The following is a 26670-nucleotide window of genomic DNA, read 5'->3' as shown; positions in this document are numbered from 1 at the left end:
GGATCCACCTCTCATCTGGGTTATCCCATCTCTGGGCAGGACCCAGCATTCACCCTGTAGGATCCTGCTGAGGACAGTGGGACCGATAATGGTGCTCCTGGCAGAGCACTGGCTGCCTGGTGCCATTGGGGTTGGGGTTATGGAGGGAGGTACCATGGCTTGGGAAGTCTCTGGGGACTGTCACTACCCAGCAGAAAGGGACGCTGGTGGAGGACAGGGATCCAAAGAGGGAGACATCAAAGGATGGGAATCATCTCCTCAATGCCTGTGGGGTCAGGCAGAATCTGGCTGTCCTGGCTGTGCCTCTTGAAAACCACATTTCCCATCCCACCCTCCCCTTCCAGCTGGTTGCGGATCACCTCCCTCCACCCAGCTGGGGCAGGGGCACCTTGCCAGCAAGGGGATGTTTCATCCTGGAGGCTTGTAGCAGTGCCCAGTTTAGCATGAGGACGCTCCAGCACTTACTGGGCTGGTTGGGGCCATCAACCCCTCATCAGGAGTGCGGGAGAAAGGGAAAGCAAAAAGCCCTGGGTGGGTCGGGAAGGAGCGCGGCGGAAAGGCTGCGGCTCCGGCGGTTGGTGCCGTTGTGTGAGCTGGGACAGGAGGTCACTTGCCAGCCCACAGGAAGGCGTGAGGGGCTCCCATGAGGGAAATGAGGAACAGCTCTTGCCTCAGAGGTGGCCACAAGCCCTGCGGCAACCAGGGGAGGAGCAGAGCTGCTGGGACAAGGGGAGCAGAGCGTGGTGGGATGGCCAGGGGCAGCCAGGAGACCCCACAAAGTGGCATGAACTTGTTCCTTGGCACTGTCCTGCTGCTCCTGCTGCTGCCTGGTGAGTGGCATCCTTGGCACAGGGGGTGCATGGGTTTTGTGGGAAGGTTTTCCCATGGGAAGGTGTTCACCAAAAGACCAAGTGGAGATTTCATCCTGAAATGTGGACAGGCCAGAGGGGAGCATCTCCACTGGGATGTGCAGAGGTGAGCAGAGTTGGGGGCTTTGTTGCTGGGGGCTTTTTTAAAACCTGGGATCAGCAGAGCAGGGTCTCCTTCGCGAGCCCCTCTGGCAGGCTGGACACGCTGGTTTTGCCCTCACCAGCTCCGATCACTGTCCAGGTGTTTTTGAAGCCCACGTAACTGCAGGACTGTTCCTTCAAAACCTGGCAGCTGCCAGACTCTCCTGCCTTCTCCTCCCCTTTCCCTCCAGAGAGAGGGAGGGCTGACCCTAGATTTTGGCGTTTTCCCCCTTTTCTCCATATCCCCCTCTTCCAGATGTTGCCGAAGGACAGGACAACTGCTCCGGTGAGTGTCCCCTCCCATTCCTACCTTTGCTCCCGATGCCCAGGCAGTGCTGTGGTGCCCGGTGCTCACCTGCTCCCACCCTCCCCAGACCTTCATCGGGGTGACCAGCACGGTGAGTGCTGCAGCGTGGTGCTGGAGCAGCAGAGCCCAGGCAGCAGCACCCGCGTGCTCCGCTTGTCCCAGCACTGTCCGGAGCTGTGGCGCTCGCAGAGCCGCGCCTGCGCCTGCCTCAGGGAGCGCTGGCTCAGGTAGTGGCAGGGCTGGCCATGGCAGGGTTTGTGGGCCCAGTCCCCATGTCCCCCTGTCCCACAGCCCCCTGTCCCACAGGCTGCTGCAGTCGGGGCGGCACAGTGGGCTGGCTGGGCTCAAGACGCTGATCCTCAATGTCAGCAGGGCTGTCACCCGTGACGTCCTCGTCACCTTCTCCCCCACAGAGGTGAGATGTGCCCCTCCCTCTCCCTTGCTTGGAAGGTCCCACAACTTCCAAGCATCCCTCAGCCCCTGCCCCAGGGCTTGGTGTGCCCTGCTGTGCTCTTCCTCCTCCCTGTGGGGCTGCATCATGGGCCCACATCAACTTCAACATCCCTTGGCAAGGAGTCACGTGAAGTGGTGCTTGGGGAGGAAAGAGCCCTCCCCAAGGAGCCATCCCAGCAGCCCAGGTGGTCAGGGGGAGTGTGAGGTAGGAAAGGAGGAGAGACAGGTGTGACCTGGTGCCTCCTGCCCACCCAGAGGCTCTCCCAGGCTCTGGATGTCCCAGGGGACCGTGTGTGGGTGATGGTGGGTAGAGAATCTGCTGGGTCTCACTCCCAGCTCTGTCCCCATGGATGCTGTGTGCTGGGGATGGCTCTTTCCTTCTGCCCTCAGGGCTCCTGCTGATGTTGCTGAGCAAACCCCCCTGAGCAGGGCTGAATTCGTGCCTGGAGCAAGATTGGTGGGTTCTGAAAGGAGATGTGACCCAGCAGCAACAACCTCTCCCTGTTGTTCTCTGCTGCAGGGTCCCAGCAGGCTGAACACCACAGAGAACAGGAAGGCAGGTAAAATCCACCTCCCCAGGGAGATATTCAGGTCTCTGAGTAGCCAAACAGTGCGTGTGGTGGTGACAGTCCTCAATATCCAGCAGCTTGGCATGTTCAAGGTACAGGCTGGCATTGCCAGCATCCTTCCTGCTGCCCCCAGCCCCTGCTGCCCACCAGCTCAGCTCTGGCAGCGTTTCCCCTCCACAGGAAGTCAACCAGACAGCGCAGGTCTTGGACAACACCGTGGTGGGCATCACAGTGGGAGAGCGCAGCGTCTCGGGGCTGCAGGACCCCGTGCAGCTCACGTTCACCCACAGGGAGCTTCCCCAAGTAAATCAGCCCTGCCTGCCCTCCCCTCCCCGCCCGTGCCCCTCCCCGTGGCAGGGGCTGATGCTGCTGCTGTCCCCCACTGCAGGGTGTCACCCCTCAATGCGTCTTCTGGGATCCCAGCAAAGGTGGGCGCTGCTCGGGGCAGGTGTGGGGCAGGGCACAGGTGCTGAACCCATGCTCACAGCTGCTCCTCCGTGCCGGTTTCAGGGCAGGCAGGAGGCTGGAGCAGCAGTGGATGTGTCACGCAGCCTGGGGACAAGGGGACAGTCTGCTCCTGTGACCATCTCACCTTCTTCACCCTCCTCCTGGTGACGATCCCACTCCCTGCAGCTCCTGCTTGTGCCCTGGCCGTGCTGCCTGCCCACTTTTGTGGCCCCTGGGGTGTCATGAGCAGCCACACAGGGACAATTATAGCTGTGCTCAGGCATGCTGAGGTCCCAAAACCAAGCCCAGCCCCAGCTCAGGAGGGCAGCAGCAGGTCAGCTGAGCAGGGCAGGCTGGAAAAGGCTCCAGCTTTGTGCAGGCTCTGGCAGAACAAGGCTTGAGGTCCCAGATCCTGGTGGAGATTCCTAGGAGGGTGCTCATGGTGGTCAACTTCACACACACCTGACCCCACCTCAGAGCATCTCCTCTGAGCCACCACTGCCCTGCTTCCCCTGAACATCTTCTGGGGGCTGGTATGGGGTCTCTGCAGCAGCCCTGGGGCTACCAGCCCCATGGCTCTGCTACCTACAGTCAGGTTTTCTAGGCTGGTCCAGGGCCTGGCTAACCCAACACCTGCATGTTTGGCAGAACCCAGCTCTGGATGGCTCCACAGCCAAAGCTTTGATGGCTGTTGCCACTGCTGGCTGTGGGGTAGCCACAGCTTTCTCCATCTTCACCATGGCCTTCTGCATCTTCATCAGGTGGGATGAGCCAGCAGCTCCACGGGGGCTTGTCAGGCTGGGAGAGACGTGAGGCAGTGCCAGTGGCTCTGCATGGACCTGCTGTGCTGCAGCACAGGGCCTGCTCAGCCGTGACCCTGCCTTTCCTGGTCCCTGTGGGGACACGCAGGTGCAGGTTCAGGTTTGAGGACACCGTCCGCACCAACCTGGGGCTGCACGTCAACCTCGTGGGCAGCCTGCTCCTCCTCAACCTGGCCTTCCTGCTCAACAGTGGGCTCTCTGGCAGGGCCCACCCCAGCACCTGCAGGGTCCTGGGGGGGCTCACCCACTACTGCCTGCTCTGCTGCTTCACCTGGACGGCGCTGGAGGGCTGTCAGCTCTACCTGCTCTTTGTCAAGGTCCTTGGCATCTACATCCACCACTACCTGGCAAAGCTGTGCCTGGTTGGCTGGGGTGAGCAGCCTGGATGGGAGATGGGGGGTGAGAGGGGCAGTGGGAGGTTTGGATTGGATGCTGGGGGAAATTTCTTCACTGAAGGGGCAGTTAGGTACTGAAAGAGGGTGCCCTGGGCAGTGGTGGAGTTACCATCCCTGGAAGTGTTCAAAGATGTGTGGATGTGGCACTTGGGGACATGGTTTAGTGGTGAATGTGGCAGTGCTGAGTTAATGGCTGGACTTGATGATCTTAGAGGTCTTTTCCAACCTAATCAATTCTGTGATTGTGTCTCCCTTCCTCCAGGCTTCCCTGCTCTCGTGGTGGGAGTGGCAGGAGCCATTGGCAGCTATGGAGAGTACAGCATCCAGACCACGGACCAGCAGGTCATAGCCCACCTGTGCGTGTGCCGCTGCCCACAGGGCTCGGGTGGCCCTTTGGCACAGGGAGGGGCAGCTCAGTCCTGCCAGGAGTGCAGCGCTCAGGGATTGCACCCATCTGGTTTGGCTTTGTGCCATGCTTCTGCTTCTGCTTCCTTAACTGTGATTGCCACACATCAGCCACCCCCAGCTCTCATGCCGAACCTCCTCAGTCATGCCTGCAGCCCTCCAGGTCATGGAGGGATGTCCAAGGCCCACCTGGCGCTTGTCCAGGCTCCCTCCCAGCTGAGCAACACGAGGGCAGTGGATACCCACCACTGTCCCCCTGCTCCACCCTGGCTTTGGAAAATCCCACCAGGGGAAGGCTCCCATGGGTGCTGCTGAGGCTTGCAGGGCTCCTGGAGGCACCATGGTTGTCTCTTTTCAGGTGCTGGATCACTTCCAAACATCTTCTGGTCCACTACATCACCAACTGTGGCTACTTCGGCCTCATCTTCCTCTTCAACATGGCTGTCTTTGGGGTGGCAGCCCAGAAGAGCTGCAGCTTGCAGGGCACTGGGGCAGTGCAGGGAAACCGTAAGCCCTGGAAGGTGGCTCTGGTGGCAGCAGGGCTCTTCTGCCTGCTGGGAGCCACTTGGGCCCTGGCATTCCTCACCTATGGCATCTCCTCTGCAGCTGTGCTCTACCTCTTCACTGTCCTCAACTCTCTCCAAGGTCAGCACTCACCCTGAGCTGCGTTCCCTGGGCTTGGGTGGGGAAGATGGAGGAGGCAGAAGCCAGCCTGGCTGTGGGTTGACCAGGGATCCCAAGGCTCCAGTGTCTTCCCAGCACTGTCATACCCTTCCTTTTGTCAGGGCATATCAAGCAGCAGGTCCCAACCACCAGCATGGAGCTGCTCATGGCTCTCAGTTACACCCTCTCCACCCATGGTGGTTTTCCTTCAAGAAAAATATTCCTTAGCAGAGGACTAGGGACATTATCCATGCAGGGCATGTTCCAGCCAAATGGTTCACGTGAAGGAGGGGGAGAGGGAGGAGAGAGCTGAGGGAATCCCCTGGAAGTGAAAGGAAAATGTCATTAGCATCCTGGCAAGATGTTTCCCATTGTCTCCTGCTGCTGCTGAGTGCTTGTCTTCCTCTCCCTGCAGGAATCTTCATATTCATCTGGTTGGTCGTCCTCTACTACCCAAAGACAAAGGAGACCACTGGTTCCCTCTCCTACATCATCAGACATGACAAAACCACCACAGCCTCCCAGGACTAGCTCCTGGCTGGACCTCTCTCCCTGCCTGCAGCTGCAGCCACGGAGAGCCATCCTGGCAGATGCAGCTTCTTCACAGAGGGAGAGATCAGCTAACAGTGCCTCAGTTTACCCTTCAGTGGGCATGATCCACCTCAGCAGGGCTCTTTGCCTTGTCCCTTTCATTCCTGGTGGGCTGCCCTGGGCAAGGAGCTCCAGAGATGATGCTTCTGCAAAGTCCCTCCAGGCTGCAGCTGCATGGTCTTGAGGTGGCCCTGATCTCATTCCCCAGGGGAAAGGAGGAAGCCCACAAAGCCTTGAGCCATGATGGAGCCATCACCCTCTTTGCTACAGGTGGCTTTTGATGCTGAACCAGCCCAGCAGTGAGTTTCCTGCCACTGGAGGGAGAGGATTTACTTGCTCCAGCCCAGATGTGGGATGTTTGCATCTGGGAATCAGCAAAAAGAAGAGGAAGCCCATGAGCTTCTTTGCAAAACATCTCCTTGCTCTCTGGCAGAGATCTACTGCATGTCCTTCCTGCCAAACAGCCTCTGGGGCCAGCAGCAGTTCCCTCATGGACGTGGTGCTCTAGCCAAAATGCACATACAGCTGCCTTGCAGGGCAACTGCTCTCTTCTCCTGATCTGTGTTTTGGTATTAAATCCCTGCCAGCTGTCTGAGCACTGTGAATTTACTCTTTAATACCTGTATTATTGTTTGTTATTTGCTTTATATTATGGATGCATCAATGGGAAAAGTCTTGCTGGCCATTTGCCATGAATGAAAAGAGAAATGTCATGAATGAAGAAATCACTATGGATGGGTACACACACACACACACACACACACACACGTGTGCATGCACAAAGCAGCCCTTTCTCTGCTAATGCTGCATTTGTGTGGCACAGAACTATGCAAAGACCAGCTTTGGTATCTAGAGTGGGGTACTTCGATCTCCCCAAACGCCAGGGTGACTCTGTGGGGGAGAGGGAAGCAGGAGGAAAGACTCTCCCATCCCTGGGTACATATTCTGGCTTTAGAGACTATGGGCCCACAGGGGAGAAGGTCCAAGAGATGCTACAGGGAACAGAAACACTGTGATGCACCTCATCCTTCAAGCACTGTTTGCATCCAGCCATTACCCCCTTCCCCAAAACACCCAAAAAGACACAGCAAGAGCCTCTCTGCTCCTGTCATGTTTATTGGGAAACAGCTGTTTCCTAAACCATTCTCTGCCCCACGCTGACGGCCGCAGCAGCCACAGTGAGCACGGCGAGCACACACAGCAGAATGAGGGCCCTGGAGAGCCACGGGCTGGCTCCTGCCAAAGAGGAGAGAGACTGGTTGTGTATCTGGGTCCCCTGAGCCAGCTCTGAGCCTGGTGAGGCATCTCCTGACTGGGGATAGATCCAGGGAGGTCATCCTGTGACAGGCAGGAGCCACAGGAGCTGGGGGCACTTTGGGATCCTGAGGGCACTAACAGGACTCGGTCACCCCAAATGGCCTCCAGCCACCCTGCTGCCTACAGCTCACCAGGCATGCCTGCTCTGAGCCATGCCGAAGGTGGGCTTGCCCCCAGCCCTGCTCCTGGACTGCTGCTTGGATCTCCTGGACTGACCTCCGTGCCCGGGAGGACATACGTACCTGCTGGGTCCTGCTGGTCAATGCTGGAATGGTGGATCTCTGCTCCTGAGGAAGGAGCAGCCAGCAGGAGGATGGGCCCGTAGGAGACAATCCTGTTGTAGTCATCTGCCAGTGCCCGCCTGCTCCTCCAGTGCCTGGGGCATTGCTGTCAACAAAGCCAAAGAAGGGTGATGGGAGGGCAGGGGAGGGCACTCTGCACCTGGGCCATCCTGTGGATCTCCCTTCCTTTCCCAGGGAAGAGGGAAAGGAGGTCTCTGGTATGTTCAGGCCCCTGTACCTTTGGTGGTCAGGGCTTCTGATTCTGGAAGTGTTTACTCTGTGAGGCACCCAAAACCAGAGCAGAGCCCTTCTCCAAGCAGAGCCAGTGAAGGGAGGTCCCACAGCCACCCAGGACACAGCCCAGCAGGGCAGCTCACCTTGGCAGAGGGCTCTGGGCTGTCAGGAACACAGAGCTGCACACGGCAGTGCAGGAACACCTCAGGGTAACCAACAAACTGAAACATCTGGAAGCTGAACTTGGCAGTAGTGCTCTCTCCAATGGCATTCAGATAGGTCACTGTCTCGTCATGGGGACACCTGGGACATGAGGGCTGGATCAGTGGGTGGCAAACGAGGTGGAGCATCCCAGCCTTGGATAACACATCCCACAGGGAATGGGTGCAGCCCACAGGCCTAATTGAACAGGTCTATTTCTGTCTGGTCCTTGGCACACAGCGGTGTCAGGACACGGGATGTGCTGGGGACACTGCCCTCACCCCTGCTCAATGAGCTTGTGCTGCGTGTCCTGGTGCGGATCCGTGCTCGGCGTGGCCCAGCAGTCCAAAACACTCAGCAGGAAGTACTTGAGCTGGTGCTGCCCTTCCATCTTCAGCAGGACATAGAGTGTGTCCGTGAGGGGGACAGCCACACTGGGCAGGTGATAAGGCTCGAGGTAGGAGGGGGACTTATAGAGTCTCATGCTGACATTGAAGTGTCCTTCTCTGACCACAAGCTGCACCAGCCTGAGAGGAGAGGACAGGATGAGAGCTCACAAACAGAACAAGGAGGTGGGAAGGACATTGCACAGGTGAAGCCACCAGTGCCTGGCATTGCTCTCAGAGCTCTCTAGGGCTCCTTAGGGCCTTTGCAAATCGTCTCACTAAATCTACTTCCCTCCAAGCTCAAAGACACCATGTCAGCAGCCAGGTGAAATGAGAACTCACTTGTCAACAGCAGTGAGAGCGAAGGGCAGTCTCACAACCTGCTCGTAGGCGTAGATGCAGGAGAAGTGCACCTCCAGCCGAAAACTGCGGGAGATCATGGCCCTGTGGGCCTCCTGCTCTGACTTGATGACGTTGGAGTATGAGACATGGGAGCTGTTTTGCTGGAACAACACAGAAATCAAGATCATGACTAAAGCCACATATAGAACTGCAAGTTCAGAAGGCACAACTCAGCTGTAGCTGCTCCAGGCCTGGATATCTGCTGGGCTTTCAGCCTGTGTCTGGGGGCTGCGGGCACAGGAGTCAGCACAGTGGGCACAGGTGAGCACAGGGCTCTTCTGTGCAATGCAGAGCTTGAGCACAATTTTGTTTGTACCCTTGCTGCTCCACAAAGCAAGTCAGAGACCAAGAGGACAGGGCTGCAGAGCTCACAGGATGTCTCCAGAAACATGAGGGCTGTTACCAGTGCACAACGAGACTTCCAAGCTCTCCTAAATAAGATAAAACATGCTGCCAGCAGGGGTTTGGCAGAGGCAAAAGAGCTTTCTGACATCCTCAGGGAAGACTTTCAAAGGGAATGAGAACTTTTCAGCATCCAGATATAAAAGCAAAAGCCTTTGGGGTTGCCCTTTGCTGTCGCACCTCACCACGTCTGCATCTCTCCTGGCTTTGGAACTATGGATCCTCACCTGGATTACTGATCCACAGGCAGTGTGGTTTTCACCTGTGAGAGTGGCTCCAAAAAACAGCTCACCCTCTTCTTCCTTCTCTGAGACCTTGCATGCCTCGTTCTTCAAGTGGACAAGCTCCAGCGGGATTTTCAAGAGCTCAAACACCTCCTTCCTCACCATCATCTTCATGTGCTCTTCCTCACAGGCCAGCTTCAGTACCACATCTGGGGGAAAAAAGCCATCTGCAATAGCAATAAGGGAGAGGCCTGAAGGAGCCCAAGGCCAGCTGGAGGGTGGCACAGTCCCACTGAGCTCAGCAGCCTCTCGTCCCAGCCTTAGCACAGGCTGTAGGGCTCTTCAGAGACACTGGGCAGAAGACAGGCTGGTCCCTTTCGAGGGCTGGCCACACAACCCCCACAGTGTGTTTAGGCCACCAGAGAGACTCTCTCCTTCAGAGGAAGGAAGAGTTTTTGGCCAGTGTCTGGAAGGGGCTTCACTGTATCTGTGCCAGGGTGCATGTGCTTGTTCTGAAACTGTGAGGCAGCTGTGCCCTGCAGCATGCCCTGCTACACCATGGCACAGCCAAGGAATCAAGCCTTTTGGGGAAGAAGAAAATGGCCTGTGGCTGGGTCTTGTACCAGCACACAGCCAGGATATGGTTGTAGGAGTGTGGAATACACCTGAACCAGGAGCTGGGATGTGCTGCAGGGTGGAGAGCAATGGTAACACCAGTTACCAGTTAACCCTGTGCCCATCACCCTTCCCTCTGCTGCCCATGGACAGACTGGGGAGGGTCATCAGCATTCCCAGCCCTACCTTGGCAGAATTCCCCTGTGAAGCCTGGCTTGCAGCTGCAGACTGGTCTGTCCACAGCCACCTGGCACTGCCCCTGGTGCTGGCACGGGTTTGGCAGGCAGGCATCTGGGCTCCTCTTGACACGGAGGGCAAGCCCTGGCCTCAGGCCATGGGTGCTGGCCAGCTCAGCTGCAGCAAAGGCAAGAAAGATGAAATGAGCAAGAATATCTCCCTGATGAGAGATTTGAGAACTCGTCCCTCTGCCGGAAGCTCTGCACAGCTCTCAAGGGCTGAGATCCTCGCCTAGAGCCAGAGCAGACCCTTCTGAGGAAGAACCTGCTGCCTCAGCTTGCTGAGAGTCTGTGAGACCTCCTCAGCCTGGCTGTAGTCTGGACCAGAGCTAAGGGGCCTGTCACTGTCACCAAGGAGCATGGTGGCACATTGCAGCGCCATGGGTTACATACCCTTTGTGGCTGGGGTGGGCAGCCTGCCGTTTCTGCCTATTTTGCTGGCTCCTGGACCCCAGTTCCTGCCTCTCTGAACCCTGTTCTATTGTTCCTCTTTAGCAGCCTTCAGCAGTGCCCAGAATGAGGAACTTGACATGGATCAGGTGAAGGTTTGACCTTTCCTTTCCATACCACCCATCCATGGCCCAGCAGGAACAGAGCACAGGGAGACTCACTCTTGTTGCCTTCACAGCCAGCCAGGCAGAGCACAGAGAGCAGCAGCAAACATCTCACGATCCTTTCCTGGAAAAACAAGCAGGCTCTGGATAACTCAGATTTGTTATCATGCTCACTGGAGATGTCTGCAGTCATTCAGAAAGACTGAAGCCTCAAGCACTGGTGAAATAATTTATGTGTTGCATTTCTATGAAGCAAAGTAATTTCCCATTCCAAAGGGCCAGATCAACCTTCCCCCATCAGGTTAACACAAGGGTCAAACACTATCCTGAATTTAGGTAGCTAATCCAGAAAGGAAGTGGGAGAAATCGGCCCTGGGACCCACAGGGATGTGCTGACAGTGATAAAGCCACATTTTAGTGGCAATTTGAGTAAAGCTGCACAGATGGGACATCAGTCTGGGCTCCAAAGAGGAAGGAGTCACCCTCTTCCCACTACAGCTCTTTTGAAGATTTAGGATTAACAAAAGGATCCTCACTGTTCCAGTAAATCATAACTATAACAAGGAGACAACATGATAATAAAACAAACCCAAAGCTTTGAACACTACTAAAATTAGTGTCAAAAAGACAATCCCTTCTGTTGGTACAGATAATGCATTTCTTAAGGGAAATCACTGGCACAGTGCTGGATCAGCCCTGGACTCCAGGTACTCCTCATCAAGATGTGGATGCAGGTTGGCCAGGACTGGTGGCTGGGCAATGCTCTAAGTGCTCTGAGAGCAGGGCAAAGCCAGTTCCAAAATCCCCCTCACACAGCTCACCCTCCACTGACCCTGAGCAGCTGGACAGGAAGAGTTAATGCCCTGTCTGCTCCTCGCTCGCTGCAGCCATCCTGAGAGATCCCAGCACCTCGTTATCCCGTGCTCACCATTGCCAGGCCGCTCTCTGCTCCTCCATGCACCGCTGCCCCGTTCCTTCCCCTCGGGGAGGCTCGGCACACCGGGGCTGCTCTGTGCCTCCCGCTGGGTGCCTTATATCGCCTGCCGACAGCTCATCCCTCTCCCCCACGCAAACACGCAGCCTTTGGGATTGCACAAGAGCCTGCTTGGCATCCCTCGGAGGCCGGGGAGGAAAGGACTCCCGGAGTCCATCCTCCGGCACGGATGGCCGTGCCCATGAGCCCACAGCTTGTGGATGCTGACCCAGTTCACAGCCCTGAAGGGTCCCAAACAGGGAGTACCAGCAAAACCCTCTGGAATCTGGGGTCTGGGCATCCAGCTGGTTCTGTGGTATCTGTTTTTGATGCAGCAATAACAACAGATACCACAGCGGCACATGCCAAGGCCAGATAACTTTGGGTGCTGAGTACAGGCAGTTTTGGAACCACAACATATATTTGCCTTATCTGTTTTATTTTAAATTGACTTCTGGCATTTAAGAACTGCTGTACTGGTGAGAGATGGAAGGTCCTACCCCACTTAGTTTCATATCCAGATGTGAAATGCACCTGCAAGGACTGAGTCCAATTCCTGGTCCCTGCACAGGACCACCCCAGCAGTGCCACCCTGTGCTTCTCAGAGCATTGTCCAAATGTTCTTTGAACTCTGGCAAGCTTGGGACATTGTGACCATTTCCCTGGAGAGCCTGTTCCAGTGCCCAACCAACCTTTGGGGGAAGAACCTTTTCCTAATATTCAGCCTAAACCCCTGCCCTAAATACAGGTTCATGCCATTTGGGCAACAGTAACCAGCTGCAAACCACATTCATCACTCAAAATGATGCTTCTTGATATATTTTGACTGCAGTCTGTGCATCCTCAAAGCTTTAATTGATATGGTTCCCTTAACAGAGTGCCTAATGAACATCTGCCCATCAATCCATATTTTTTCTTAACCACAACAACAAACAAGAAAAAAAAAGTGTTTAGCATCTAACCCTGCTTACAGTCTAATGAAGTGCCAATTAAGAATAAAGGAATAAAGGAAATAAAGGGGAAAAAAGAGGAAAATGAAAATATAAAAAGGAAAATGAAAAATAAAAAGGAAAAAGGAAAAGGTAAAGGAGAAGAAAAAGAAGTAGAAAAAGATAAGAAAAAAAGAACAAGGTGTCTTGCCATCCCTTGGTGGCAGCTTTTAGATAAGTGCCTGTGCAACAAAGGATCACTGGGGGTGGCTTTTATTTTAAGAGAGCCGAACTCCTGAGTTTCGGAGCGGGTCTCGGAGGGACGGCTCAGCCGTGGCGGCGGGCAGGGGCTGGCCGCTGTCCCCTGCTTTGCTCCGCGCTGTCCCCTGCTCCCAGCGGGCCCGGGGCACGCTGCCGGCGGCCGGGCCGGGACAGCGCAGGGGGTGCGCGGGGGTCCCGAGGAGCCTCCGGGGCCGGGGGCTGTGGCGGGAGGCCTGGGGGGACCCTGGGGTGTTCCGGCAGGGCCGGGGCGCGGGGGATCCGCAGGGCCCGTCCCGGGGAGCCACAGGACCCGTCCCCGGGAGCCGCGGGGCCCGTCCCGGGGAGCCGCAGGGCCCGTCCCCGGGAGCCGCGGGGCCCGTCCCGGGGAGCCGCAGGGCCCGTCCCCGGGAGCCGCGGGGCACGTCCCGGGGAGCCGCAGGGCCCGTCCCCGGAGCCGCGGGGCCCGTCCCCGGAGCCGCGGCGCGGGCGTTGCCATGGTGAGCGCCCCGGAGCCGCGCCGGGCCGGAGCGGCCGCGCTGCCCTTGGAGCCGCGGTGAGGGGGCGGCCGGGCGGGGCAGGGCCGGGGGCGGTGCGGGGCCCCCGGGCAAGGTCTGTGCGTGCCCGCCGTGTGCCCCGCTCGGGGTCAGCCTGACCGCAGGGACGGCACACAAACGCCGCCCGCGCCGGCGGCGATACACGGCAGGCAGTGCCCTTGGGGGCTGCCGGCTCCGCAGAGCGGCCGCTCCCTCCAAGGCCCCTGCGCGGCCGCGGGCCGGGGCACGGCCGGTGCCCAGCGAACTGATGGAGCTGCTGCCCCGCCAGCAGCACCCCAGGCAGGAGGGAGGACACGGGACACGCGGTCTGAATGTGGGGACGTGCTCTGCCCTACCGAGGCAGGCTCTGCGTGCTCTGCATGCCTAGGGTCTGCTGGGACATGGAGCCGCTTATTTACCAAGCCCAGCCCAACTCAGTGCTCTCCCTTAACTCTCATGGTTCTGGCTGCCCCAGCCATGCTCATATACCAAAGCACTGTGGCCACGATGGGAGTGTTTCTCTGTTCTTGTGTAGCTGGGTCCCACGCCCGAATTCACCCTGGTGTGTGCATTCCTGTAGTGCCAGGCAGAATGGAGGCACTGGAGGAGAAGGAGGAAGTGGAGCAAACACCAGAAGATGCGATCTCTTTGAATATCAGTGATTTCCTCGGTGAACTGGAGGAAGCCTCTGTCATTAGCAATGCATCGTAAGTCTCTGCACATGGCTGGGATGAGCAGAGATGTTCCCTTTGAGCCCCACAGGGTGATTGCACACGTGTGGGTGGCACATGTGGTCCCCTTGCACAGGGATGGGAGTGAACAAGTTTCTTGTGCCTGATGAGTTTGTCCAAGATTGTGGGTGTGCAAGTAAGACAAGGTAACTCATTTGATTGAGCATCCATTCACCACTGTATAAAGACCCCCCAAGACTCTGGGATTTGCCATTGCTGCAGAGATGTTTGGCTATGTCAAAATCATATCCTTGGAAATGGCCCCATTTTTTACCTGTGAAACAGGGAAGCCCTGCCATGTTTTGATATCAGGTCATCCTGCCTGTATTGCTCCTGGCTTATTACTCGTGTCTCTCTGCCTCCCCCTGCCACGTAAGTGATTTTGACTGGAGCTCCATTGACACATCCCACTTGCCATCTTCGTACAAGACAAATTCCCAGCAGGAAAAGGAGCTGCTGCAGCTGGCTGACCATTTCTTCCAGCAGTACACTCACCTGTGCCCTGACCGCAAGCCGCTCTTCATCCACCCGCTCAACGAGTGTGGTGTGCAGGTATGGGGTGTGTGGGGCTGGGCCACAGCACAGCAAGAACTTGGCTTCCACAGTGCCAAATGCTGTGTAAGAACAGCAGCTCCTCCTGGCTAAAGGGAATGTGAAACTGCTGGCTGAATCCACAGCTCCTGAGCGAGCACACAGAACCCCAGGAACACCCTGGTTGTCCAAATCCATGAGCCATATAAATGTTGGTGTTGCCATGTGGGCTGCAGTGTGATGCTTAGGAAATAGGAGAGACCACAGAAGCATAAAGGGAAGGAAAAGAAATACATGAACTAAGATAAGGCTCAGGCTCAGCCACAGATAGGGATCCAGAGTTAGGTCTTACTCTGAACTTCCCCAAAGTTACAGGGAAGGAGTAAGTGTGGAAGTTTGTGGTCTGGTTTTGTTTTCTCTGGGCCCAAGCTGCACAACTGTTTTCTAGTTCTGGACCTGATGTTTCCCCCCAAGGCACCTGGAATTGCTACTTTGTACCAGCTTTCCCCAAAATTTGTTTTATCATTAACATGCAAGGCAAAAAAAATGCTAGAGGATGTAAAAGCCAGAAAAGGCAGTAGCTATTTGACTTGCTTGAAAATGAAGAGAAGAACTGGCTCACATCTGGAATGTGTCTGAGATGAGGCTGAAGTTTCAGCCATAGGCAAGCAGACAGCCTCCCTGCCCCATGAAATTTCCATCTTGGAACCGGAAAAGGGATATTGATGCTGTTGATATGCTATAGAAAGATCCTGAATTTGATCTGCAGCATCCAGGGGTAGTCTGAGGATGGCTTTGGAGAGGAGACTCTCCCAAGGGCCTGTTGGCTAACCAAACTCCTCTTGCTGTCCTGCAGAAGTTTGTGAGCACAACGGTGAGGCCAACCCTGCTGCCTTACCCAGACATGTACTACTGGTCAGGCTGTGCCAGCTTTGTCTCTGACTACCTCATCATGGAACCCCTCAAGTGCCCAATCACACCGGTAAGAAAGGGGCTGCAGCCCCAGCAGAGACATAAGAGAGGTGACAGAAGGGCCGTTCAGCAGGACACAGTGGGGAGTTCCACTGGCTGGGATCACAAAGGTCTTTGACACTTCCACCCTCCCACACTATTTAGGCAGCCCCCTGATTTTCCTAGACCCAGTGCATTCTGTTGGACCCACAGTCCCAGTGCATGTGCAGTGTGGTACCTTTTAAATAATTAAGCACCATTTCTTCAAGAGTAGACCCTGCCTTCAGGCAGCCCAGATGAGCAGCTGGAGCACTGTGGGAGGCAATGGCTGACAAGCTTCCCCTCTGAAAACCTTGGAACAGAGGAGCACATAAACCCTAGGGGATGATACTTGACCTCAGTGACCTGTTCTTACGCACTTTTTGGTATTTCTGTTCCCATATCTGGGTATATTTTGGGATGGCTGAAGGGAGATTTCTAGATTAGCAAAAAGGGATGATGCCAGAGTTGGGGCAAGTTCTTGATGAGAATCAGCTAAGAGAACACACTCTTTGCTAGCAAGGACTGCAGAGTGACCTAAACAATCTATACCAGCCAGAGGCTGTCCCAAGAGCCCCAGGGTCTCAAGAGGAGCTCTGGCACTTTGTGACTACACAGAAAGTATCTCCATTTAGCAGGTGGAAACTGCCTTGCTCACCTTAGGTGATGTCTGAGAACTGAGTGGGATTAGAACCTCTCTGTATGCAGTATGTATGTACTGATACTTTTTATTGCTCACCAGTAAGGGCCAGAAGGAAGTATGTTTCCTTCTGTGAACTATAATTTAGCTTATGGGTGGTTTCTTTGGAAGTACTGTAGACAGGACAGCAGGAGATAGAGGGAAATCCCATTGCAGGATTGTTATTAGCATTGGGTTTTCAGCAGTTTGATGAGTTTGTCATGTCCTTCCCTTTCTGTGGTTAAATTGTCACCAGATTTGGGGTTAGAGTTTCCCCAGATCGCTTTGGAGGGGAGTTTTAAAGTCAGTGGCTTTTAAAGGAATGTTACATAGCAGATTCCCACAGGATGCAGAGCCCAGGGATGTGGGCAATGCCTCTCTCCCCTGCTCTCTGCCTGGTGCATGTTTCTGCTCCACAAGACAAGCACTGTGAACGTGATCTCTCTCTTTCAAGCCCAGCTCCCTCTATTCCCCAACCACCATTCTGAAGTACCAGCGAGGGAACTGCTTTGACTTCACTGTGCTGCTGTGCTCCCTGCTGATCGGGGCTGGCTACGATGCCTACTGTGTGCATGGATATGCCACCCTCGAGATCTGCTCCCTGGACCAGACCCAGGAGCTGTGCCCACGGCTCAGGAAGCCCCCAGAGGTGAGATCTGCACTGAGTGGGCAGAGAAGAGTCCAGCACACATTCTCAGCCTGTTCATGTCCAGTGAGCTAGGGGGAGCAGCTTCAGGTCCACACTGGGTTTTAGTCTGTATCAGAGACCTCACCAAAGGAATCTTTTGGGTGATTTTCTACAGCTCCTTTCAAGGCCTTTTTGCCTTCACTGAATTTCTGCTCACCAAGTGCAATATTGCAAACTGCCAAGTGTTGGGAACTGGGGGATACCTGTAAGCCATAAATTTACTTCCTTCTCTTGATCTCTGCTGGGTTTCACAGTAATACCCTGCTTTTGCAGGTACCAGAAGAGGAGGATCCCAACAAGTATAGAATTAAGTACCCCATAGAGCCACAGAGCCAGTTTGAGCTTCAGAAGGAGGCCAAGGAGGAAGAAACTGAATCAATACAAGAGGAGGAAAGAGAAGAGGAGGTGGTCGTGGTGAGTTAGCAAGGTCCACTTCCCTGTGAGCTCCAGGAAGAAAAGCTGAGACACAGGTAATGGCTGGCCAAAGAGAGGAGTCACACCCTCCTCTGTGAAGTGTGACACGACCTTGATCATGGCCATGAGTGCTTGGCCTCCAGGAGCACAGTGTGTGCTGGCACAAGGACATGTGCTGAGAATGTACTACCTCACTCTTAAAGAGCATTAAGAGCCTGGAGTTCTTTATAAGTGGGCAGAGGAAAGGATAAGATTGCCCTTGGGTTGGAATAAGGTGTCAGTGAAATGGCAATAATTATTGCTCTATCCTCTGTGCTACAGGAGGTGGAAAAGCCCAAGCGAGACCCTTTGCATGGCTTACGGGTGCACGCATGGGTTCTGGTTCTCTCTGGGAAGAGGAAGGTTTCCGAGACCTTCTTCATCAACCCGTTCACAGGAAACCACCACAGCACCACAGATGAGTGCTTCCTTGGGATTGAGAGCATCTGGAACCACAGGAACTACTGGGTGAACATGCAGGACTGCCGCAAAGGCTGCAAGGTAGGGAGCCCTTAGCACCCTGCCTGGGCACGTGAGGGACAGCTGGGCTAACCTGAGTCCTGGGGAAGTCCAAGACCAGTGGTGGTCCAGTTTCCATTTAACCATTCCTTATGTTGGTTTTGGTCATTTTGCTCTGATTACATAGACTATGGAACTATTCCAGGGCATCCCAGACTCTGAGCTAGCAAATACAGATCACATCTATTAAATCCCTACAGTGCAAGAGTTTCAGCTTTTAAGGCTGGCTAGGCATTCCTTCTCTCAAACAACAGGCAGAGGATATTTTGGGTCTGTCAGGCATAGCTCAAGGAAGGTAAAATCTTGATTCAGCTCTTACTACACTTCAGCTACTCCCCAGCAGACACAGAGTCTACGAGGTGAGGGTCTGAGTTAGATCAGCTTGCTTCCCCCTGCGGCCATACTTGCCCGGAGGAAGGAGGCAGAAGCATTTCCAGCCATTTCCTCTCATCTGAAGAAGCAGCACCACGAGGAAGGAGTTCTGCAACCTCTAGGCACAGGAACATCTTTGGGGTCCCACCAGCTAGCCAAGGGTTTGAGGAGCTCATCTCCCTGAGGTCCAGATCTCTAGAGTTCCTAAAGTCTCTGACACCGAGGCAGGTCCAGAGCACCACAGACATATTGAAGCAGTGGTCAAATTTAGTGTCAGGCCTTTGACAATGCCCTGTAGTTAAAAGAGTTTTTTCCTGTATGCCCTAGGATCTCAGCTTTGACTTGAGTGATTCTTTCTGCTGGGAAATCATGTTTTCAGAGAGCAATGAGGCCTCTCAGTTGCCCACAGAGTCACCCAACAGCAACACAGATGACACGGTGAGTGACCCAAGTGATGCTCTTGAGCACTGGTATGGAACCAGTGTGTCCACAGGCCCATGAATATCTGCCTCCCTGCTGCCTTCTCCAGGTCACATCCCTTCAACTCTGGCCAGGTTTAGATTCCTTCTCAATCTAGGAGAGCTCTGGTGCTTTCTGAAGCAGGACTCCAAGTGGTACTTCAGGTGTCATAAGTGGCTAGGGATCTCTGTAAGCCTCCAATGCATTCGTTTTGGGGTGAAATAATTAAAAAAAAAATCCAGAATGAGATTTTTTTGGACATTCTTTCTATGCTGGTCACCTTTCCCTCCTGGCTGCAAGGTGAACCTGCCAACCAAATAAAAAAAATAATGTGTGTCCTCTAAAATACAAAAAATGCCATGTACTAGAAGCACAAAGTGTTGTGTTGGGAGAAGACAGCATGATAAAACAGACATTGCACCTGCACAGCAGGACAGAGGAATGCAAATAATAATGCCCTCCTTCTAGCTGTTCTTCTCAGCCTTTGCCCATAACCGGGGAGCAAAGAGTCCTCCAGGGTCTACTTAAAATAATCTGGTCATTTTGGTGATTGCCACATTCTCTGCCAGCATGAGCAGTAGCCAGGAGAAGATAATTTCATCAGGCTGGAGTGGGGATGTGCTGTTGTAGCTGTGCCATATGGTGCTCACCAGAACACAGCCTTGCATGAGCTGAGCTCTCATCACTGCAGTTCACCAGGACCAAAATGCCCCCTGGCACAGTAAGAGATGCTGCCAAAACCACAAATCTCTGCTTCTGTTTCAGCAAGAAACGGAGGAACTAGGCATGCGCTTTGAGATGCCACTATCATGGGTAGCCCGAATTAAGGTATCTTGCAGAGGTAGGTATTTTTCTTTTGCCTTTTGCTTGTCCCCAGCTGACCTTTCAGTGGGTTTGGGACATTTGTCTATCTCACTGGGTTCTCCCTTCAGGGTGGTCAAACAGTGGCAGTGAAGCACAATAGATGAAGGCCACAACACCTATTGGTTCCAGTGGCTGCCCTCAGTGCTGCACTGTCTCATCCCCCACAGACAGACACCCACACTGTGTTTTCCTGCCAGCTGGGAATTTTGCCTGGGATAATCTTTCTCTTACTGCTATGCACAAGGAGTTGCTCCTGCATTATCAAATACCTGTTTGGGGTGAGAAAAGAGTTATTATACCATTATAACATTAAAGGACAACAGGCAGGGTCTGAACAGCTTTATTGCCAGCAGAACACAATAAATAAATGCATAATGTCCCTTAGACCATTTTTTTTCCCTCTTAAATATTTTTTTTTTCTTTTTTTGGCTGAGTACAGGGGAGTCAATTTGTCTAACATCTCTCTTGCCCACTGCAGAATATGAGAATCCCTTTTCCCAGGGGAAGAAGGTGATCCTGTATGATAAAGCAAAGCAGGAGAAATGGGCAGCGTATGCGAATGGAGACGGGCTGGTGGAACGCCTCACTGTCTACGCAGACTCAGACTGTAAGAGGGATGAATGAGCACACTCCACACACTGAGCAAACAGCCTGGGCCATGCTGATGGAAAGGGGGAGCTGATCTCCTTTCTGCCAGAGTCTCTCTTGTGCTTTCTCATTTTCCTTTCAGCTTTGTGGGGTAATTATTTACTTTATCCTCAAACTCTTCATCATGCTTAGTCTGTTGAGCCCCCGAACTTTCTAGCATTGCTAGGGGTTTTCACAAGAGTTTGAATCTGTTTTATACACCAGTGAAACTGTTCAGTGTCACAAGTCAGCTGTGTGGATTTTCAGTCTTCAGAGAAATGGAAGGCTGGTTGTATTTGATCCAATAGTGTCACTATCCTCATTTCCTCAGTGGTGTCAAAAGCGGCCATAGAAAGGGACAGCTACAGCCTGAGGATATCCCTGTAGTTGAAAACATTATTTTTTAACAGCTGGTTCAAGAAATAAGATTCCTAACTGGACATACAGTGTCCTGCCCTCAGCCTTCTTGGATAGTGTGATGCTCCAGTCTCCTGACACCATCATTAAGTATTTGGGATGGAATTTCTCTTGCCTATGCATAGCCTTTTGCAATGCCATGTTCTACTCCTGAGCTTATTACTCTAGTTCTGGTTGATAGAGAGGAATAGACCCTCTTAGGGTATAAGTTATCTACTCAAATGTAGATTAGGATTCACATACAAAATTCCCCTGTGCACAGGGCAGTTCTAATGGCTGTACCATGTCCACTGAGCCTCTATAAGGATCACAGGGTGCTGGCACAGACACTGAGAGCCCAACAGAATTTTGCCACCTCCAACAGGATGACCTCAGGTTGCAAAATAACCTGTCTCCTGACAGGTACTGAAGAACTGGAGGTGAAGGAATGGTTCAAACACCGAGAAGACCTGCTGTATATGAGAGAAGTGAATAAACAAACACAGCTGATCACAGACCATTTTAGGCCTGGACACCCTCTTCTTCTTAAAGGTATTCCAGCTCATCTGGGCAGCCACTGCAGCTGATGGGATTTCACATTCTAGCAGTGGCAAAAGCCCAAAGCTGAAAGGCAGGGGGGACAGGATCCTTGTGGATTAAATTGCCTAGATAAATAAAATGGTCTCCAGTGAAGAGTAGAGAATTGGGTTGGTGGCATGCAGTCCTGGGCAGTGCTCCCCCAGCTGTGTAGTTTTCTGTGTGTTAGAAAAACACATAGTTATTGTATGTATCAGCGTGGTACATTTCTGCTTTAACAGCAGAATTGTTAGAAGCTGAAACTTTCTCTTTAGGATTATATTTGTTCTCCTAGTGTTTTGCAGCTGGGGATAAGGCTTGCATCAGATCTGTTGCTAAGCTGAAGAAAACGAGACCTCCCCTGGCCACGCTTGTGTTCAGTGTATTACAGCTGCTAACTCTGAAAATGTGTGTGATTTGTCCTTAGCTCACTCCTACACGTCACTGGAACCTGAGACTGGGCACACAGTGGAGTTTTACCACACAGCACGAGTTGATGGCCTCTGGAAACGTTTTGAAACTGCTGCTGAGATGACAGAGTACTTTGTGGGGCGGGAGGACTTCCTGCACAAGCGGCACATAGAGTTTGGTGAAAGAGGCCAGGAAACGGAAATGGCTGGCGTCACAGCTGAGGCTAACTCCCGGCCTATAGTGGTATGGCCAAGGCAGGAACAGAAAATATGTGTCACTGTGATATTTAAACTATGCAAAACATACTGCCTGGGGCTTCAGTTCATTTTCAGTGGGCATGGCTGAGGTAAAACTCCAGATGAGACATCCAAGTGTTGTTCAGCTGCTGTTTCTCACAGTTGCTTCCCTATCAGAGTGCTACAGTGTGAGCATTTGTCAGGAACTGTATTGAGCAGCTAGAATTAAACTAGGAAACTAAGGCTTGGAAACTGTGTGTCGGAGGAAAGAAAAAAAAAGTGACTATCATTTCAGAACAAAATTTTCACAAGATTCAAAATTAGGAAAATGATTTTGTGTGCTGAGCCCAAACTAATATAATTTTAGGTTCCTGATGAATTGTCCCATCACTCTGATATGTTACAGGGGAAATATGGGAAACTTTGCTTTTCTCCAAAATACCTTGTTTCCTGCAGGTCCCTCAGGCAGGGATGCATCCCAGGCTAACTTGGAGTTTGGAAAGCATCCTCTACTCCACAAATAGGAAACTTCTGTATTGCTTTAAGCAGCTTTGTGGTTGGGTTTTTTTTAAGACATAGGCAAGAACGTTAGGACCATTGGCCAAGAGATGCAAGTCCCGGCAGAAAGGCACAATTTTTACCTTGGGGTTTTACACAAATCTGACATTGACCAGTTTTGTGTTATCTAAGTTGCTTCTGTATGTTTTTTTCACTCTCCATTAGCAAATCAAGGAGTACTTCCACAGAAATCCAGAAAAGCCTGCTGACGAAGATGTAGAGGAACGTATCTTTATGGTCATAGACGATGTCATCCAGCTGACATATCACCTTGAGCTCCATGACACCATTGCCTCAAAGGTGGTTTTCTGCAGAGTAATAGGGAGGGAGAAGAGAGAAAATGAAATCTTCCTGAGCAGAGAAAACACTGTCAAATACCAGGTATGAAGATCACAAGGCACAAAGGTGACATGCCAGTGAAGGAACTACAAGCATGATGTATTCCATGCTGCCTCTCTACTCCACCTGCACAGCTCCAGGCTGACAACACCCACAGCCCAGGAGATGCATTGCCATGCTGGGAGTGACTGGGAGTGCAGGACATAATGTGACATGGCAGGCCTGCTCTGGCCATGCCTGAGGTCATCTTCTCAGATTTGGTCATGAGGCAGACTCCACATCCCCTGTGGGATCCTGCAAAATGTAGGTTCAGCAGCTGTTGGACTCAGTTCTGTACATTCATGGCAGGGAAGCTGAAATGTTCTCTGTTGCTCCCTCTTCAAGAAGAGCGAGAACAGAGCAGCAAAGGCAGACACTCTTTGTTCTGGTTGTATTTCTGCTGTGGACTTCTTGGGTCCTATGATTCCTTAAATATCCCAGTGTTTACTCTGCAGATGTAGAGCAAGATGCTGAGGCTTAATACATTGCAGATAGCTAGCTAGCCAGCCTTAAATAAAAAATATTCCAAAAGAAGTTGAGTGCTGCCATTAAACCAAATGATCTCATCAGGGGTGAGGGGTCACCCACTAAGAGCATCAGTGTGAGCCTGTAACCAGAGGCAGAATCCTGCCAGGAAATTCTGCTATGATGCTGTACAATTACATTTAAGAAAACCAAACAGAGGTTACAAATAGGGATTTTTAAAATGTTACAGGGTTTTTAAAATTTCTGTTTCCCACTGGGGAGAATACTCAGAATACCATTGCTGGAATCCAATTTTTTTCATCTCTATTTTTATACATTCCTATTCATTTCATTTCATTCCAACTGTAAAACAGCAGCATCAGCAAAGTCAAGATGTGCCATCTGGCTCACATTACTGATGGATTCTAAATCAAAATGAAGTCTGATAAACCCATGCTGACCATGGGTTTGATGTTTCAATGATGAAAATGAGTGCTGCTTTATTGGCTGTAGCAGGATCGTGCCAGTTTGTGCCAGCAGAGTACCTGATCCTGTGCACCCAGGCAGTGCTGCTGTTTCTCACTGACTTATCTGCTTCCAGCCCTGGTCCTCAGAGAAGCACAAGAACATGCGCCACCTCTACAACTTGCTGTGGGAGCTGAGAGCAGAACAGAAGGATCTGAAGCAACTAGTCCGGGACTCTGAAGCAGAGGTAACAGGGAGGTGTCCAGTGTCAGAGCTGATCAGGTGTAGAAATAATTTCAGCTGACTGAAACTACTCAGCACACACTGTGATAAAAGACAAAGCTGGTGTCCATGCTGAATTATTATGCTTGCTACTCAGGAATTGTTCATTGAAGATGTAGCTGTGATCTATTTATGGAGAGTCACACATTTTCCTGCTCCTAGTCTTCCTTCCCTGTGAGGAAACGTTCCAGAGAGCAAATGACAATATATGAATTGGGGCATCTGGAAGCCTACCTGCCATTTGCCCAGGAATGAGGCCAAAGAGAAAGGATATTTTATGTAATGCTATATCTAGGTGCTAGGCATTGCCAGGAAACCCTATCCAAAATAGTGAAGTGACTTGTTGCATGAGCAGCTGTAGGGAAATACTTCATAAAACACTTTGCTTGTACTGCTTATCACACTGACTGGTGTAACAGATCCGTTCTTTGTAATTACTTCATGATAAATATAATCATTCTAGCAGATGGAGGCACAGCTATTGGATTTCTTGTAATGTTTTTTTGAGGAAGAGAAATCCCTGAAGGAGGTGCAGAGGGAATGTTCAACTGTATTAGCCCAGAATATTAGTAATAATTAAGAACAACTTTGCAAAAATCACATTTTTTCCTCAGAAATTTGAAGCTAGTTCACTGTGACCTCATGAACTACCTTGCCAAATTTCTGTCTTGATGTATCAACAGACAAAATATTCCCATTGCTTATGCTGAATATCCTATATAAGACAAAGAATAAGCCAAAGCTATCAGTGCCATTTCTAAAGTAGTGCCAAAACTGTGATTCCAGAAAAGCTTTATCAGTCAGTATCAGTAATTACATCCAAGAATTTCATACACAGAAGCAATCTAAAATGAAGACTATGAGCTTGATCTAGCAGGATGTAGACATATTTGCACAGATCTATATTTAATCTTATTCTACAATTCTTGTATGCAGCATCTGCTCTGTTAGCAGGTCAGGCTTGTAAAGGTACAGTCATTTTGTGGGAAAGCTGAGGGGTCTTTCTTCTGATTTCTTGGAAGATGTTAAATATTTTGATGGTCCGTGAGGATGAAGAAGCCAATATTAAATTGTCAGTTTCAATGTACAGCACTGCAAAGAGAGAAGAACAGCATGAAGCCATGGTAGGTAAACTTCATTAATGCCAGCATTCAATACATGCACTCAGAGAAATCCAGAGTCAGCTTCTTCTCTATCAGGAATTATCTCTGAAGAGCTTTTAATATCATTAAAATATATTGGGACAAATCACAGTATGGCGTAAGTCAGCACAGCTGCAATTGCCTTCCCAGGGAAACATAACATGGTTGTGCTATGGTCACCTCCTGACTTTCTAGAAAAACTTGCACCGCTGACAAAGATTACTGTGTTTTGTTTAGTTAATAAAGAACACAATTAAGAATGATTAGTTGATAACAGGGATTATGGGGGGAGTATTTTAAAAGAGCCGTAAGTACCCCTGTATATATACAGATATATGTATTTTTATTTGTAATTAGCATGTGAGATCAAAGAATGAAATAGCCCCAGGGTCAAATTTAGTCTTTATCTCAATCACAGATGATTTGGTTCTTCAGGGCTTCTTGACTCTAGTGAGGCAAAACATTTGGATTTGCTGCCTCTTCCTGCTCCATGTTTTGATTCCCCTTGTTTTCTTCTTCTCATGAGACCTCATATGAAACTTTTTGCCCCCTTTCAAAAATAAATCAGCTTCAGTTTGTGGTTTCCTTCATCTCAGCTCTGTGAATTGAGTTGTGCTTTTGCTCCTCACTTTCCTCTCTATTTCCCTGACTTCTGGTTGCTTGTTCCTTCGCAGGTGCTGGAAGAGGAGCAGAAGAGCTCCCGGAGTTCCTTGGAGGAGAGTCAGCACATGGGAGGAGAGGATGAATCCCTCGCCCAGCACACTGCAACCAACTCCACAACGTGAAGTGGAGCCTCTGCAGGGACTGGGAATGACTGCCTGAGCAGGGCAGGGTTACAAGTCAGGCCCCTGGCAACTCGGCACTGAAGCTGCTCTATGAAATGCTTTAATCCATGTCCCACTGCAGTTTCCCTCTGATTTCCCCCTTCTTGTTCTAAGGAAAAGCAGTTGGCACAATAGAAAAAAACTATTCTCCTGAAGAGGTACCGCTCAGGAATCCCTGCCTGGCTGGGCACCTCGGGCATGACTGATTTCTTCATTCCTTTTCTGGAGCCGCCTGCAGTAAACCTTTCACTATGATCAGATTTGCAGAGATTTTAATGAATTTGCACCATTCTGCACCTTTTCATTTTCCCTGTTTTTTCCTAAGGCACATCTACAGTTACACCAATTGTCTCCTCATGAAACTCCATGTTTGAGACTTCAGTCTGAATGAGATCTTAGCCCTAAGGTCTGCTTCAGAATGGAAGACAAACCATGCACAATCTTTCAGGGCTTTTCTTTTCCAAATCTGCTGGCAGCAGGAGTGGGATTATTTGGGAATACTGATTCTTTTCTGGCATAATACTTTAACGAATTTATAAGTCACTTTTTCATAAGCAAAGGTTTTGAACTGGTGAGTTCACAAATGTAACATTACTTTGACCTGATCTAGAGCCCTGTAATGACAAAACATTGCCCCATATAACACTGTGGATATGAACTCATCGGTGTTAATTCAAGAGCAGAGAAGACACCAGAATAAATTAATTTAAAAATCCTTTTATAGGCATTAGGGACACAGCAGCTGCCAAACCATTAGCAAATGCATATTACAGAATCATAGAACATTACAGGGTTGGAATGGCCCTCAAAGATCA

At 51.6% G+C, this 26670-nt stretch overlaps 3 protein-coding genes across 4 annotated transcripts; 2 read left to right on the top strand and 1 right to left on the bottom strand.

Annotated features, from left to right (window-relative positions):
- The first annotated feature begins 52 nt into the window (after positions 1-52).
- On the top strand, positions 53-6270 carry ADGRG3 (adhesion G protein-coupled receptor G3). Of its 2 annotated transcripts, none has more exons than XM_041458597.1 (13): positions 53-830; positions 1267-1296; positions 1385-1544; positions 1690-1732; positions 2291-2431; positions 2520-2642; positions 2728-2767; positions 2850-2950; positions 3435-3547; positions 3696-3979; positions 4265-4358; positions 4766-5052; positions 5486-6270. In XM_041458597.1, exons 1-13 carry the CDS (start codon positions 644-646, stop codon positions 5599-5601), a joined length of 1719 nt encoding a protein of 572 aa, XP_041314531.1. In that variant the 5' UTR covers positions 53-643; the 3' UTR covers positions 5602-6270. The 2 variants fall into 2 exon arrangements, with proteins under 2 accessions (XP_041314531.1, XP_041314530.1); XM_041458596.1 differs by having other exon boundaries at positions 1624-1732.
- A 412-nt stretch (positions 6271-6682) lies between these two features.
- On the bottom strand, positions 6683-13612 carry LOC121348952. The gene is made up of 10 exons (XM_041458978.1): positions 13566-13612; positions 12709-13486; positions 10571-10637; positions 9910-10077; positions 9112-9317; positions 8423-8583; positions 7976-8221; positions 7637-7796; positions 7221-7365; positions 6683-6897 (listed from the first exon to the last, which is right to left on the bottom strand). The coding sequence occupies exons 1-10, from the start codon at positions 13610-13612 to the stop codon at positions 6797-6799; spliced, it is 2079 nt and encodes a 692-aa protein (XP_041314912.1). The 3' UTR covers positions 6683-6796.
- A 188-nt stretch (positions 13613-13800) lies between these two features.
- Positions 13801-25987, top strand: DRC7 (dynein regulatory complex subunit 7). The gene is made up of 15 exons (XM_041458789.1): positions 13801-13916; positions 14318-14492; positions 15328-15453; positions 16595-16789; positions 17102-17242; positions 17564-17782; positions 18500-18610; positions 19397-19472; positions 19974-20102; positions 20942-21070; positions 21522-21748; positions 22465-22680; positions 23744-23854; positions 24912-25013; positions 25706-25987. Exons 1-15 carry the CDS (start codon positions 13801-13803, stop codon positions 25814-25816), a joined length of 2184 nt encoding a protein of 727 aa, XP_041314723.1. The 3' UTR covers positions 25817-25987.
- The last annotated feature ends 683 nt before the right edge of the window (positions 25988-26670 follow it).

Source organism: Pyrgilauda ruficollis, unplaced genomic scaffold, assembly GCF_017590135.1.
Source record: "Pyrgilauda ruficollis isolate IOZ18807 unplaced genomic scaffold, ASM1759013v1 scaffold13, whole genome shotgun sequence".
Classification (NCBI taxonomy): domain Eukaryota; kingdom Metazoa; phylum Chordata; class Aves; order Passeriformes; family Passeridae; genus Pyrgilauda; species Pyrgilauda ruficollis.
The sequence above is the reverse complement of the archived record's forward strand: the minus strand, read 5'-3'. Positions and strand labels throughout refer to the sequence as shown.